The following is a 15,579-nucleotide window of genomic DNA, read 5'->3' as shown; positions in this document are numbered from 1 at the left end:
TCAACAGGAACAGCCCCTGCAGAAATGGTTGCGTAGGACAGTTTTCCGCATTGTGGTTAAGACATGTAAGTGCCGGAGGACTCCTGCAATGGTGACTCCTGCATTCTAACAGTGACTGTCTGTTTGAGGGTTTTGTGCTGGGTTTGCAGACCAGCACTGTGAGCGGGTCTTCCAGCTGGGTAAAACCCAGTGCTGATGGATGCCTAATGCTCGTAGAGAAGCATCCTCAACCTTAGCCACCCTCAGAAGCCTGCAGGTGCCACCTGACACACCATGTCTTATCACCTGCCACTGAGATGCTGGATGTGTTGTAGCCTTGCTGGTTGCCCTCATGTAGGGACTGGCCTTGCAAACAGCTCTGCCAGCCCATGCCCACGGTATTTCTCAGCAGCACCGTGGCTGCCTGCAGGGGTTTGCAGGTTGCTCAAACTGTGGTCAGCACTGCTGCCTTGCTGGAGCACCCCAGGAATGCTGCACAACCTCTGGGCAGTCTTGCCCTGGGGAAATGTTGGTATAAAAGCAGTAACAAAGTCAGGTGGATGCAGGCTTAACGGAGTGCCCCACTGCTGAGCTGGCCCTGCTTTGGGGGGAGAGCAGAGTCTCAGGGTCCCTGTGCCTCCCACTTTCCTAGCTCTCGTTTTCCTCTAAAGTAAAAAGCTATGCACATACATCCATGCATAGCAGAGGGCTGGTGTAAAGTTGTTCTGGTCAGAAAGGCTGTAAGGGAACTGAAAAAGCTGGAGAAATGCCAGCGAAGCACTGAGAAGGGAACAGCAGCATCGCTCTAGAAGCAGAAGATGAACCCCAAGGGGAAAGATGTGAGAAGCAAACCACATGCAAGCCTGCAACAAGGCAGGCTAAAGCACAGAGCAGGTGGCAAACTTGCTAAAGCCACAGATGCTGTTAGCAAAGCTTTCCCACAGCATTTGTGGCAGGAAAGCCAGGGGAGCAGTGGGTGGTGGCAGCCCCAGCAGCTCAGTCCTATCCTTAGGCTCCTCAAATCCCAGGCAGTATGCCAGCTCAGGGCTTGCATCACTGTTCCAGGTTATTTTGAGAATCCACAACACAAGGACTAAGTTTCAGTTTCAGATCCAGAGCTATCCAGAGCTGTTTCGTGGAAATAATTTTTTTGGCTGAAGGGGGTGTGTCAGGCAGCGCTGGCATGCACTGCCCATTTTGGTAAGTCACATAGTCCATCAGGCAGAGATTTGGGGCTGGATTTGTAAGTCGTCTGATTTCCAGTAAATCACACATTTCTCTAGGAAGAGTTTTAGGACAGGATGTACTAAAGCTACTGGCACTGTGATGCTGGTACAGAGCAGTCCTTGACACTGTCCAGGAGTATAGACACTGCCAAGAACCCTCACCTGCCTGCTCGAGGGCTATCTCAGGCCCAGGGGTCTCCCAGACATATCTTTGGGGTGCAGAAGTGCTCCCCAGCCTACCCTCCCATTACACTCATGAGGCTTTGAGCAGAAAAGAGCGAGTGCTGGTCACACTTAGTGTCAGAGGGTCACTTTGGGGATGCACCATCCTGTTTGGGCTGGAAAAAGGGATTTCTGGGGGCCAGTCTCTTCCCAGAATAGGACAAAAAGAGTTTCATCTTGCACCCACCACAGCGTTTTAGCCCAGCTTTCCTGGGACATATCCACAAACTGCACAAGGTTTGGTTTAAATGAAAAATCTTTAATGTTATATGGTACTTTTGAAGCATTTTTCTCCAGAGCTGATAACATCGGGGGATGCTGATCCTGCTGAGGGGCTCCTGGTCTGCCAGGCCTGGTGAGAGTGAGACTTCTCCCTTCTTTCAGCCTGTCCGAATGAAGGTGTTGTGGCCGGTCCTGTGAGGAACCAGTAGCCCATTGGTGCCCAGCCATCAGAGGGGTAGGGATCCCAGATGAACTGGGTGCCCTTTGGCTCACCTGGTGGCTTTCCAGTCACTGGGCAGGGAGTCCACCTTCTCCCGCAGCAGCCAAGAGGTCTGTAGGACCTCGTTCCCATTGTCCCCAGAGAAGCACTGGCCCACGAAGACAGCTGTGGAATCTGGAGCAGTGGTGGCTTTTAGCACCCCAGCAGGACCCCATCTGATTTTGGAGCTTCACAAGCACTAGTGGACTTAATGCTCATGGAGCCCGAGTGTATCTTGATAGTTGTAAGGAAACGTTGCGTGGCAGAGATATTGCCAAAGCAACTCTTGGTGCCATCTCACCCAAATAGTGTTTCGGGATGTGTCCTGCTGTCTGCAGACACCATCCACAGTGGGGAGGGATCAGGAAAGGACAGACGGGGGACAGGAGAGAGAGCACAGGGATTGGGATGGGCATCGGGACATGCATGAGCTCCCCTCCTCATCCCACTACCCCACCCACAAGCAGCCATAGCTGCAGCTACAGACCTGAAAACTTCTTCCAGTTGACAGTGAAGCCGAAGGTGCACTGCCCATCCTTGTCCAGGTGCTGGGAGCCAACAAGGGGGGATGGCTGGATGGGTTTGTCAGTGCTTGACACGGCGGTGTGGTACTCGCCAGAGAAATTGCCCTCACTGTCAACCTCGAGCACGTGCATCTTGGAGCCCAGATCATTCTCCCACCAGCCGGTCAGGTCGCACGGCTGGGGACAGGCAGATGTGTCCAGGGGGCTGCCTGCACACAGCCCCTGCCCCACAGGCTGTGCCCCCTGCCTGCACCCCCCAATTCCCATGGGATATTGTCACTCACCTTGCCACTCCCTGTGGGGCGTTTCTGCCAGAGGCCCAGCCGCCACCTGCTGTTGGTTGCCTCATTCTCAGTGGCCTTATTCTCCCTTGGGATCTCTGCTTCCTGGCAGAGGAGCTTGGAAAAGAAAGAAAACACAGGTCAAGCCATGAACAGTGGCACTTCAGGGTGTGTCTGAAGCCTCGTGAGTGCCCAAGCATTTGTTTTTAAAAGACACAATTTATAAAGTCACTGTTATCTCAGCTGTGCCAGGAAGGTCAAAAGCTGGAGAAAGATGAGCAAAAGAGAGAGGTGAAGAGGAAAAGCTAAAGGTGGGAACCCTCGACTGGCAGGAACACAGAAAACACCCCCTACTGTAGCCCTGCCAAGTGAGCTCTGAGAGCCCAGGGCACATCTGTCCGTGTCTATGGGGACATGTGCAGTGCTCAGCACTCATGTGTGGCATGAGTGGGGAGCCCTGAGGTCCAGAGCCCTGCACATCCCACCTGCCAAGGCTCCACTTCCACTTCTATGCACTGCCTGTCCTCTCCCATTCTGCACCTTCCCAGGCAGGGACAAGTCACACCGCTGGGGCAGGGGCCCCATCCTTCCCCTGCCCCAGTTCACCTCCATGTCCCTTGGGGAAAAGTGGAGGGTTCCCACATGCGTGCCCCCTGCAGCAGGGAGGGAATCCCCATGTACATTCCTCTCGGGGACTCGGACAGTCCCGGAACATCCCTTCCCTCCTCGGAGCACCTCCCTTGTCAGGGACTCCGTCTGTGTACCCCATGGAGCAGGAGGTCCTCCAGCTGTCGGGGATTCCCCCCCGCAGATGGGTCTTCCACGCGTGTCCCTCTCCCTCAAGCGCTGCAGCTCCCCGTCATATCCCACCACTCCGATGAGTCTCCTACGCGTGTCCCTCCTGAGCTCCGGGACCCCCAGACTTGCTCCCACTGAGCCTCTCCCGGGGCCGAGTTTCCACTCGTGTGTCCCAGCAGAAGCTCCCACCTGGCATCCTGCCGCGGCCGCGGCCACTGCCGCCCCGACTGGCAGAGCGAGGACAGAGAGTAAGCGGCGGCTCATCGGGATGCAGCGGCGAGACCGAAAGTCGCCGTGCCAGTGCCGCCGGCGTGTTTTATATCCCGACTCCTCCGCTGCTTTCCGGGAAAGCCCTGGGGCGGCACTTGCAGGAGGAACGGGGACGGGAATGGGGATGGGGACAGGGACCGGCATTGGAGGAGAGCAGGGTGTTGAAGAGGCGCGGGAGTTGGGAACGGGGGTGGGAATGGGGACAGGGATGAGGGATAGGGAATGTGGATAGGGATGGGGACGGGGACAGGAACAGGAATGGGGCTGGAAGCAGGAGGGGGGGGATGGGGACGGGGCAAGGATGAGGCTTGAAGGTGGGGATGAGGGTGGGGATGGGGACTGGAATGGGACTGGGAATGGGCATGGGGACTGGAATGGGACTGGGAATGGGCATGGAGACAGGAACAGGGGTGGTGATGGACATGGGGTCTGGAACAGAAATGGGAACAGGGATGGGTGGGAACCAGGATGTAGGAGGGATTGTGTGGGGCTTCCCACTGGTATCACCCAGTATGCAACCCCATGTCTACTGGTTGAGGGCTGTGTCTGGGCTTCCACCCTGCCCCACAGGAGCTCCTGCACCCCAAACCCCTCCATGGTCACTGCAGAGGATGGACAGAAGGACAGGGAGTCATGAGGTCTGGGCAAGGGTATTTGTGTGTGGACAGATGGTGACCTGCAGTGGGTGCAGGGATTTGGTAGATGAAGGAAATGAACCTGCTCCAACAGCAATAGGAAAACCCCAGGCATTGTGGGCCAGAGGGGGGCAGCCCTGGTTGCACATACCAGACAAAAGCAAAAGGGCAGGATCTGGTCAGGTTCAGGGCCAGGGTGTGGAGTCTTTGAGATAGCTTTTGATTGCAGTGCAGATGGCACTGCCAGTGCTGGTTTCTTGTAAATGCTGCAGTTTTGCTTTCTGTTTCCTTGTTTAGCAAGCAGAATGTTTACTTCCTCTCCTATCCCATGGGCTCCCTTCTTATGAGACCCTTCTTAAGAGACAAGGAATTTGCAGTCATGTGGGTAATGAAAGGACAGAAATGAAATCTTGTGCCCTGATCCTGCAAGGTTCTCCATGCCCCCTGTCCCATCATGGGCTCACCCACCAGGACTCCCAGCCTCATCTTCCATTCTCACGGGGGTCCCAAGGCTTTGACCTCACAGACCATTCAGAGAAATGTTTGGGGACCCAAACAACCAGCTCATGGTGCTACTGACAGCCACAGTGGGTGTTTGGGGAGAGGGAGCATGAGAAGGAGACCATTATGGCCAGGGCAGTGCCAAGGACTCCAGTGTGCAATGGGGATGAACTGGGGACTGTGTGTGGAAGGCAGGGGTGAGGATGAGGGTGCAGGGGTAAGGATGAGAGTGCAAGGGTGAGGATGAGGGCACAAAGGCAAGGATGCAAGGGTGAGGATGAGGATGCAGGGGTGGCTTTTGAGCAAAAGCTGGACCACCAGGCACATCAACCAGTTGTACTCAGTATAAGTAAGCCTTGGATGGTCAGTGCACTCTTTGGGAGCTGCTGTGGTGCTAAGAGCAGCCGGAGAGCCCAGCAGGGAATGAGGGAGAGGAGCAGAGGCTGAGGAAGGTTGGGGAAGGGCAGGCACACTGTGAGAGGAAGAGAATGACCAAGAGGCCCTGGCACTTTCTCAGGGCACTGTGTGCTTTCTGCCCCAAAATCCCTGCCCCATCCGGCAGTTGCTTCCCCCAGCCATCCTGCAGTCCAAGGCAGGCTCTGCACCTCTCCCTGCCCACACAGTTTCTCCCTCTGGTGCTCAGAAGCAGGAGCTGGGAGCTGCACAGTACACATTATGTAACTAATGAAACTTCATGAGTTGCTGAAATGATGGATTAGTGAGTTCCAGTTTCAGTCATATCAGTGCAAAGGGCCCCTATTTGGTTTGTTCCCTTTCCTAATTAGCTGATAAAACAAAGTTTAAGGTACAGATGACATCCTGTGAATTTGAACATCATAAAAGATCTGTACCCTGTTCCACCCTCTCACTAATCAGGGGACAGGCAAGTATTGGGAAATACATGCAGAGCTGTGCACACAGACCATAGAGCCCTTCAGTATGTGGCTTTAGCCACCCCGTCTCCCCAGCAGCGTCCCCTGGAGCTCCAGGTCCCTCTCATGTTCCCTCCAGTATCCAGCATGGCTTTTGGACCACGCCAACATCCCAGATTGCAATCTGTGGAGCCTGGCCCCCAGCTCTCCCCTACATGTGCACACAGCACCAAGCCCACCATCCCCAGCAGGAGTTGGAAATGGAGGCAGAGACACAGGATGAGGCCAGCTGACAGTAGTGGCTTGCCAGCATGCAGCCTTCACCCTGATCCCTGGCTGTGGGGTATCCCGCTGCTCCATGCTGGGGATGCTGCCTGAGGCCACCCACCACAAGGCCCCCGTGAATGTCCCAAACATGCATGGGCAAGAAGGCACCTGCTGAGGCCTGAAGCCATGGTCAGGAAGCAGAATTACCCAGCACCTGTACTTCTCCTGTCCCCCAGCCCCATCCCTTCCAGCCCCTCCAAAACACTTCCCTCTGCTCCCCCAGTCACCACCCGTCCCCCCCTTGTTCTGCCCATGGCCACAGAGTGGCTGCTTGCATCCCAGGGACACATGGGGCATGGCTCTCTGCCAGTTGGAGAAGGCTTTATTTGGCTCCATGTGTGGGAGCAGCAAGCTTTGGGAAGGGAGAGCCCCACCAGCACGTTGCTGGGAGGCACTGGGAAGAAGCAGGGCTAGGTGAGGGTGTGTTTCCTGCGCAGGATGCTGGGAGCAGGCAGAAGCCCGAGCCTGAGACTGCTACAGTGGAGAGCCTTGGGGATGCAGAAGGACAGCAGGCTGGAGGCAGCTCTGGGCCCTTTTCCCATCACTTGAGGCGGGTGAAGATGGAGGTGCCAACCCTGCAAGGAAGACATGTCAGGAGGAGGGGAGTGAGGGCTGTGGGGCAGGAGGGCCAGCACAGGGCTCAGCTGGTGGCTTTCCAGGTGTCCCTGTGGGATGGGACCTCTTCCCACAGGAGCCATGTGGTTTCCAGTGTCTCCTTCCCACAGCAATACACAAAGCACTGGCCTACAAAGGCTGTGGTGGAGTCTGGCAGGGTTGGAGAGAGGCAGAGGGGGTTGAGAGCTTGCACCTCGAGACAGAGACACCTGGGCCACCTGATGTTGGTAGACAGACAGACAGACAGGCAGACATCATGCAGCACATTCCCTGGACAGAGAGATTGACCTGCCTGCCAGATTGGCCAGATGGGCTGGCTCCACATCACCCGGACAGACAGATGGGCTCCAACTCTGCCATGTGCCTCAGACACACAGATGGACACCCCTGCCTCCTTTCCCAGACAGACAGCCCCGCTACCCACCCCAGACAGGCACCTCTCCCAGCAGCACGTCCCAGGGCAGAAGCAAGTGTGTGTGGGCAGTCTGTGCCCACAGCCAGAGTTCCTCTGGACATTCTGAGTGCTGTGGGGGACCAGCTGGAGGGCTCCCCACTCCCAGCACGGGCAGGGGATCGCCGGCACTGCTGTACCTGAGAACTGCCAGTGCACGGAGAAGCCGAAGGTGGGGTGTCTCTTGGCACCGGGGTGCTGCTGGGCCCCTTGCAGGGGTGACCCCAGATCTGCTTGTTGGTGGCTGTCCCAGCAGTGTGGTAGAAGCCCGAGAAGGTGCCGGCTGTGTTCAGGGCCAAGAGGGTCGTGTTGGAGTCCAGCTCGTTCCTCCGCAGGCCCTGCAGGTCACACTGGGGACTGGGAGTTGTGTGGGTGCCTCAGGTACTGCTGAGCCACGGTCCCCCCTCCAGCCTCACTGAGCAGTGGGAGGTGTGTCCCATGGCATGGCCCCTCCATGTGGCAGCTGGGAATGATGGCATGGGCACAAGCTGGGACAGCATTTCCCTCTCCCTGGGCAGGGCAGGGGAGAGCTGGGGGTGCTGGGTACTGCCCTATCCCAGGGCCAGGTGACCAACAGGGCCTACAAGAACAGCACAGTCAGAGCTGGCAGGCCCCTTGGTCTCACACATGCTGCACTCTGGCATGGCATGGCATGGCATGGCATGGCATGGTGTGAGAGACGGCATAGGATGGGACATCAGGGTACCTCAAGGCTGCATCAGAGCATTCAGCCCCTCAGGCAGAAATAACATAAACAGTGTGAGCTGAGGTGGCACAGGACAGCACTGCATGGCACAGTGAAAACATGTAAACCCCCTCCCCCAGGCCCTGCACACTCTGTCCCAGGGCTGGCAGAGCATGGCACAGGACAGCATGGCAGAACAGACTGTGGCACAGCACAGCACAGCATGGCACAACATGACACCAGAAAGCACAGCAAGAGCAGGCAGCCTCCTTGCCAGCTTACACTGCACCCCAGGATGGCAGAGCCTGACACAGCAACAGCAGGCAGCCCTGTGCCTGCTCACAGTGCACCACAGGGATGGTGATGCACAGCATGGCACAGCCAGGGAGTGCCAACCTCATCCAGCCACCCTCCTCCCTGGGACAGCACAGCACAGCATGGCCAGGCTCTGCCCCAGGGCTGCCCTTACCTTCCTGGCCGCAGCCTGGTGAGGGACGAGCAGGACCAGGGTGAGCAGCAGGCAGCAGCTGAGGGTCCCCATGGTGTTGTTGGTGGTGGCTCTGCCTGTGCTGCTGCCCCACGCCTGATCGGCCCCTTCCATAGCAGGGGGGCTGTGGCTGGGCAGCGGCCGCCCCTGCCGGGCCTCCTGCCAGAGGACACCCGGTGGGAGATTGGCCACTGGCCATTGCACCAGCTGAGCGGGGTCTGGCTCCCCTGGGCCAGGGGGGGTCCTGGGGACCATGGGGGGGTGGCGGGGCTGTAGAAGAAGACCCTGGAGGGTCACAGCAGGGGACACACATTGGGCCTCAGGTATGCTGACAGAAGGGACTGCGTGACGCCATGGGGGGAATGGGGAATGTCCGTGGTGAGCCATGGAACTGTCGTCCAGAATAATTGGATTTGTTCCCCAGTGTGCAACAAGCCAATAATTACACACTTGACAGAGGCACTGATAATTTATCTCAGAGTTGCACAAGCCAGGGTGTTCAGGAGTATTCCACAAATCAAGCACATCAGCTATCAGCACTTTTTCCTGTTTATACATTTTAGCAAACAAAGGCATTAATGTTCTTTGGCTACAAGTTACATAGTTCTTCCACTAGTTAGTATTCTATCTGCTATTCATTAGCGATTCTCTGATTTCTCCTGCTAAGTAGTCTGCAGGCTCACTCTTTCTCTTCTTTTGAGTCAGTGGGTTTCCAGACTCAGTGGGCAATAAGTCGATGGTCACGATCTCCCCCTGCCGGAATCACTTTCTACCCAGTCGGAGCTGGTTCAGCACAGTTGCTGAGTTATCCATATTAGTTTCTTCCGTATCTTGGGGGTTCTGCCAAATGTCCTTGTGGCCCCTAAATGCTGTATTCTTTTGGTTCACTAGCAGTGGTACATCCTTCTTCCCAAGATTAGTTGACCTCCCTCTAGGTCTGAGATCATGGAAGCCTGTCCAGCCCTAAACCATAACGAGGCAATTCTACCAAGAAGTAGTTTGTAAGATGTCACTTAGAGCTTGTTAGCTGCTATCTGTTTCACGGATTAAATCTCCCTTTTTGTTGATCAGTCTTGAAAGCATACAAAGATCAAACATCAAAGAACATACTTTCTTAAGAATGTTTTTTACATATTCCATGTTTTTTAGCATCATGAAAGAAAACTGTAAAGATTTGCAACAAAGCTTTATTGGGAGAAACAAGTGGTGGGGCAGGAGATGGGGCTTCCCCCCCAGTGTTGCTGCCGGCCTGGGAACGCCCCTGCTGCCCTTCTCACTCCTTCTGCGACTGCACACGGGTGAAGATGTTGGTGCCGACCCTGCAGGGACACAGAAGAAGATGTAAGGGTGGCACATGACAATGTCCAAATGCCCAGCCAGCCCTGTATTCTCCCATAGCATTTTCACCTTCTCTGCAGTGGGACTGCAGAGGCTGTTATTTTTACATGCTTTTTCCCATGCAGCAAGCAATACAGTGAACTTTGCCATTGAACTTTGCTAAGTTGCACTTTCGCAAACTGATATTGAAGCTGCTTTTGCCAACACCTTTGACAGTGACGGTGCAAGCAACCCAAACCACTCATTTGTAACAGCTCCAACACCCCCCCAGGGATGCACAGGGGACCTGTGCAGGGCAGGGACAGGGAGCTCACCTGGTGGCTTTCCAGTCATTTTCAATGTCGTCCTCGTGTGACCGCAGAAGCCACATGGTCCTCAAAGTCTCCTTTCCATCCTTGTCCATGAAGCATTGTCCCGTGAAAACGGTGATGGAGTCTGCAGGGACAGGACAGGAGGTGCAGTGGAGCCTGGCCAGGGTGTCAGGTCAGTGCCTGCCCCAGCACACGGGACAGTAGAGCCCTGCTGTGCCTGGCCCCTGGGACATTGGGGATGTGGAAAGCAGGCAGGAGGGTTCAGAGGGCTGGGGGTCTCGCATGGAAATGGGCAGACAGCTGTGAGCTTCAGCCTCTGTTGCATCTCCTGCCTACTGGGACCGGTTGGTGACAGCAGCCAAGGAGCTCCAGGGACAAGGCTGGGGGAGCATCAGGGGCACCAGAGGGGATGAGAGAGCACTGGCACAGTGCAGGGGAAGGCAGAGAATCAGGAAGGACGCTGCAGGGAGGGGCAGAAGAGCTTCCAGAGTATCACAGCAGAGAGGGCAAGGCAGGTCTGGAGACACACCAGGGAGGCTGGGAAAGGAGAAGTACCTGAAAAGCTCCAGTTGACGGTGAAGCCAAAGGTGGGCTGGCCCTTCTGGTTTTTGCGTTGCAGAGTTCCTTGCAGGGGTGACACCTTGATCTCATTCGTGGTGGCTGACACAGCCGTGAGGTAGGAGCCGGAGAAGACACCATCTCCATTCACAGCTGAGATGCTCATGGTGGAGCCCAGATCATTGACCCAGCGCCCGATCAGGTTGCACTGCAGCAGAGGGGACTCAGTACCGGTGCCACAGCACAGCCTGCAGCCCTTGCCCACCCTGCCCACCCTGCCCTCTGCATCCCAGACCTGATCTGACCTTTTTTGGAGAGAGGCTGTGAGCCCCCAGGGCCAGGCTGAGCACCAGGAGGAAGACAGTTGCTTGCACCATCTCTGCAGCAGGCAAACAGCTGATGTACCTTGGGGATGTGCTCCTTGCAGGACTCTGCCAATGCTCCTGCTCCTTCTCCTTTTTATTGCTGCCAGGGCTGTGGGTGGCAGCTCTGGCCAGGGCATTGTGCAATCTGGGTGTTTCCAAAGTCTTGGTTCCTAGCCATATGAGGGGGTAATTGCAGCAGATATTCCCAGAAAAGACTGCTGGAAATGCCCCTCCTTGCTTCCCCTGCGCCTTGCAGATCAAATCTGGCTTCTGCCAGGACTGTCAGTAATGGTGAGATGGGAAAACCCCTCTCTGGACCTGTTGTCCATTCTGCCACCTATTTGCCACGTCACTGCTGTGCCCCGGAGTGCCAGGAGCCTTAAAGCCAGTGCACCTCAGGACTGGCCACAGCACACAGCTCACCCTGCTCTTCCTCACCAGACATGATCATGCAAACCCACCCAGCATCCGGATTCCCTCGGGATTTGTTTTTGGCCCTCCACACTCAAAGTGCCCCGTCCCCTCTCGCCTGGAGCTGACATGAATGTTTGCTGCTCTTTTTACAAACTGGCTTGTGTTTCTTGGAAGGAAATTATTTAGTTAATGAAAAACCAATATTTCCTGAATATCTTGGACATTGCATGTTAATGCTGACAAAAGTTGTACTTACACAGGGATTCTTGAATCTCTGTAAGTACATATTGTATAACTCCCCTTATGTTATAGTTGTGGCTGGCCAGGAAGGCTGAAGTGTCTGGGTTCATGCCAGAGTTTCTCACCCATTTCTCAATGCTTTTCAAGGCAGTCTCCAAAAAATATGTTTTAATTCCCCCAGTCCTCATAGCAAGAGGTGATGGAGCCCTACTCACCAGGAAATAATCCTTTTCTTAAAATAGAGACAGGGCAGCTCTTGGCCACATCTCAGAAATACTTTTCAAATTTGTCTTTCTCTTTAATCTCACATTTGAGCCCCAGTTTCTCTCTGACAGTAAAATTCAATGCTATCCAGGCTGGAGAGCCCTGCATTTCTGCTGCTGGCTTCTCCACAACCCCCTTTCCTCTCTCCAGGAGTCCCACAGCCCTCTGGCACCTTGCCTGCAAGAGGTCCCTGTCCAGAGGGCTGGCTGCCTGCAGGACATTCCTACCCCAGTATTTGTTGTCTCAGAAATTAACTGCACAACAAGGTATGTTTTCCCACATAGCTGCTGTTTGCTCTGACTGTTTTTTGGCAAGCAGGTGCTGCCTGGAGTGTGGCCGACGTTTGTGATAAAGGTCAGGGTTGGTCTGGAAAGGTTTCAGGGGGCAAGAGGGGCACACATCGCCCCTCTCTATTACACCTTTGCCATCTGCCCTCTGTTATCACCCCCTCTCTATCACCCCCTTGCCATCACCGTGGTTCAGGGAGCTCCTGCTCCAGCGGGGACCCTGGGGATGGGCAATGCAAGGTCTCCATGCCCAGCAACCCACAGCTCATTCACAGCATAGCATCACACAAACCATATTGGTTATTTCTGTCCAAAATCTTTATTTTTCTTGTATGGAACACTCCCTGTCCCACCGGTGTACATTCCAGGGGCAGGGATAAGTTCAGTGCTCAAGGAGACAAATTTCTTGACCAGCCTCAGTTGAGTTAAAAATAAAACAAGCCAAGAGCTGGGCTATCTCCATGCGTTTGCACCCTCCAAAGGGCAGAGAGCAAAGCAGCTTGGAGCTGGCAGTCATTGCTGTGGCTAAATTCTGCAATGCCATTCCTGAGCCCTGGCGCAGCAGGAAGCGGGCGAGGGACAATGGGCAGGCAGGGAAGCAATGCAATGCAGAAAGCACTGAAGAAGCTAAAAATTGACAGGGCTGTGGTTTAAAACACATCAGTATTAGGAAGTTATGAAAAAAAGAAGGAATAATAAGAAGAAAGGGTTAATAAATAGTTCAACTTGTTTCCTCAAACTGGGATTTAATCAGCCTTGAAAAACAATAGTACAGGCTGTACTGTAATGAAAATCTGTGACTAAGGACTGTCCTCCCTGTCTGCAGCTGTGCCCATGCAGAAGCTGCTGAAAGCTGAGCCTATCACATTAAAGGTTTATTGAGGTGATAGGGTCAAAAGAGGAGGAAAAGGCAGAAATATCCCTTTATACAGACTGAATACCTCAACCTTTGAAAAAAAGCCTGCAGACAGCCTGTTGCCTGGGGTTACAGAACAATGCAGATGGGTTGCAGCAACACCAGCCATGCCAGAAGCTGTGCTGGCTTCAGTGCCTGCTTTTGTCCCTTTCAAGCTGGATCAGGACATCACTGCTGCTGTCGGTAGCTTCCAACACAACACAAGTGGAAGTGGGAACCGCAGGTGAGCCACACTGATGTCTCAGCACCCCTGTCCCCACCAGCCTCACCCTGGGGACCCCAAGGGAGGGCATCTCTGTCCCTCTCCATCATCAGTGGTCTCTGCCATGCCAGGATGACACCAGCTGGTTTGGGGGAGCCACATCCGGGACGATATTTCCTTCCTGGATATTGTTATTCCTCTACCCACACAGAAGCAGGAACACTCCCCTGGGGAGTGAAGAAAGGCCCATCTGTCACCCACTTGACAGCATTGGGCTGCTGCAGTGATCCCCTGCCTGCACCAGCTTCCGGGACAGGCAAGCAGAGGATGAATGGTCACAACAGGTAGGACAGGCTGCTGCCTACCCCAGCCCTGAAGGCTATTAAGGATTAAGGGAGCACTAAGCTCTAAAGTGGACAGAAAGAGCTTATAGCCCTTCTTGTATGTCCCCAGAGCTCTCCTGCCCTTCACTGCAATATTGTCAAAAATCCCCTGTTCTACCTGTGGTGTCTCCAGACCTCTCCTGCCCTCCCTGTGTTGTCCTTGATGCTCTTTTGTCTGTCCAGCTTCATCTGACCTTGCATGGGTCCCCTGTGCATCCCCAGAGGGGATGGGACTCTCCCACCATGTGGGTGTCCTTTGTCAGAGGGTCAGCAGCCCCTCTTATATAAGAGGGGCCGAGCGGGCGTGGGGCAGCAGCACAGGCAGAGCCACCACCAACAACACCATGGGGACCCGCAGCTGCTGCTGCTGCTCACCCTGGTCCTGTTTGTCCTGCATGAGGCTGCAGCCAGGAAGGTAAGGGCAGCCCTGGGGCAGTCTGGCCCTGCTGAGCCATGCTGTGCTGTCCCAGGGTGCAGGGTGGCTGGATGAGGGGCTGTGTGCCCTGGCTGTGCCATACCATATCGTCTGATGAGCTGCATGCTCTTGTTGTGCCCTGCTGTGGCATCTGATGCCAGCCCACTCCATGCCATGCCATCTCACAAGCAGCATGAGTGACCAGGAGACTGCCAGCTCTGGCTGTGCTGCTCCTGGGGGTGCTGTTGGTCACCTCCCCTCGGTATAGGAGGGTATCCATCACTCCCAGCTCTCCCTTGCCCTCCCTGGGAGGAAGAGGTGCTGTCCCAGCCGCTGCCCATGCCGCTGGTCCCTGGTGCCACACAGAGGGGCCTTGCCAGCCCCATACATGCAGGACACATGTCCCACTGCTTAGGGAGGCTGGAGGGATGGCTGTGACTCATCAGTGCCCGAGGCACCCACACAGCCCCCAGTTTTCATCACTGTCTGTCTGGGGACACAACAGGAAGGGCAGTGGATCTCCCTATCCCCCACCCTTCCCTAACGAGGCTGGCATAGCCTTCAAGTGCTGTGCTGAATGAGAAAGGAGAAAAAGGAAACAAGGTGCCCAGCCCTGGGCAGAATGGCACATGGTTTGGTTAGTGCCAGCCTCTGGCACAGCTGCTCACCACGGAGCCCTTTTCTGCCTCCTGGCCTTGCCCCCCTGCAGGCAGCAGAGGAGCCAGTAAGAGGCAGGGGGCAGGTCTTGCCTGCCATCACAGCTGGAGAGATGGGTTGGTGCCTTGAGCAAAACTCCACAGGAGCCAGCTGCGATTTGGGCTGGCCCCCTCTCTGCATCCCAGCCCTCCAGCCCAGCCCCAGAAGAGGAAGGGAAGCAGCAAGGGTTCCCTCTTCTGGCTTGGTCCCCTGGCAAAGAAGACAATGAAGAATGAAAGGAGACAGCTGGACAAATTTATCAGGAACTTCAAGTGATTTATCCCCTTCAATGTGCTCCACTGCCTGCCCCTGGCACCAGCAGGGAGGGGGGCCATGGTACCAGACCAGGACCTGCTGCTTGGGCTCAGATTGTCACCGTCCAGGGAGCCGGGTCTCCCCTGGGGATTGGATCTGCCACAGGCCCTCCTGGGGCAGAGCCACTCAGTCTGTCCAGTGTCACCTCACCACAACTACCAAAGCCACGTGCCTGCGTGCACCAGTCCAACATCCTCACACACACATCCACACACTTAACGTCCCCACTTTACCCTGCCCGTTGACTGCAGGAGAGGTTTACTTGTACCTAACACTAACCCTTCCTTGTGAGCAGGCTGAGAGCTCATCCAGCTAGTGCCTCTCCAAAACCAGCTTCTCACCCTCAGTCACTGGCCAACCCTCCCACGTCTCTTGGGAGTTTGCTTTGGGGACCTGGCCAACCACACCACCCCCATCCGTTTTATGGTCTCATTGCTCAGGCTGAGGACTATCTGAGGCCCAGACTTTCCCTGACAAGGCCACAGGCCCATTTCTCATTAGGTTCTCTCGGCCTCTGCACC

The 15,579-nt window shown here is 55.4% G+C and overlaps 3 protein-coding genes across 3 annotated transcripts; all 3 read right to left on the bottom strand.

The window, feature by feature from the left end:
* Positions 1-1,665: 1,665 nt before the first annotated feature.
* LOC135407028 (avidin-like) lies at positions 1,666-4,263 on the bottom strand. Its single transcript, XM_064641701.1, has 5 exons — positions 3,701-4,263; positions 2,717-2,830; positions 2,396-2,609; positions 1,923-2,043; positions 1,666-1,841 (listed from the first exon to the last, which is right to left on the bottom strand). The coding sequence occupies exons 1-5, from the start codon at positions 3,923-3,925 to the stop codon at positions 1,808-1,810; spliced, it is 708 nt and encodes a 235-aa protein (XP_064497771.1). The 5' UTR covers positions 3,926-4,263; the 3' UTR covers positions 1,666-1,807.
* Positions 4,264-6,749: 2,486 nt separating this feature from the next.
* Positions 6,750-8,408, bottom strand: LOC135407212 (avidin-like). Its single transcript, XM_064642079.1, is given in 4 exon segments — positions 6,750-6,881; positions 7,323-7,406; positions 7,409-7,532; positions 8,337-8,408. Coding segments are annotated over 4 exon segments (405 nt in total). The 3' UTR covers positions 6,750-6,756.
* A 400-nt stretch (positions 8,409-8,808) lies between these two features.
* Positions 8,809-11,157, bottom strand: LOC135407254 (avidin-like). Its single transcript, XM_064642143.1, has 4 exons — positions 10,867-11,157; positions 10,559-10,769; positions 10,007-10,127; positions 8,809-9,673 (listed from the first exon to the last, which is right to left on the bottom strand). The coding sequence occupies exons 1-4, from the start codon at positions 10,936-10,938 to the stop codon at positions 9,628-9,630; spliced, it is 450 nt and encodes a 149-aa protein (XP_064498213.1). The 5' UTR covers positions 10,939-11,157; the 3' UTR covers positions 8,809-9,627.
* Between the last annotated feature and the right edge of the window lie 4,422 nt (positions 11,158-15,579).

Source organism: Pseudopipra pipra, chromosome Z (assembly GCF_036250125.1).
Source record: "Pseudopipra pipra isolate bDixPip1 chromosome Z, bDixPip1.hap1, whole genome shotgun sequence".
In the NCBI taxonomy this organism is placed as follows: domain Eukaryota; kingdom Metazoa; phylum Chordata; class Aves; order Passeriformes; family Pipridae; genus Pseudopipra; species Pseudopipra pipra.
Note: the sequence above shows the minus strand (reverse complement) of the source record. Positions and strands in the feature narration are given on the sequence as shown.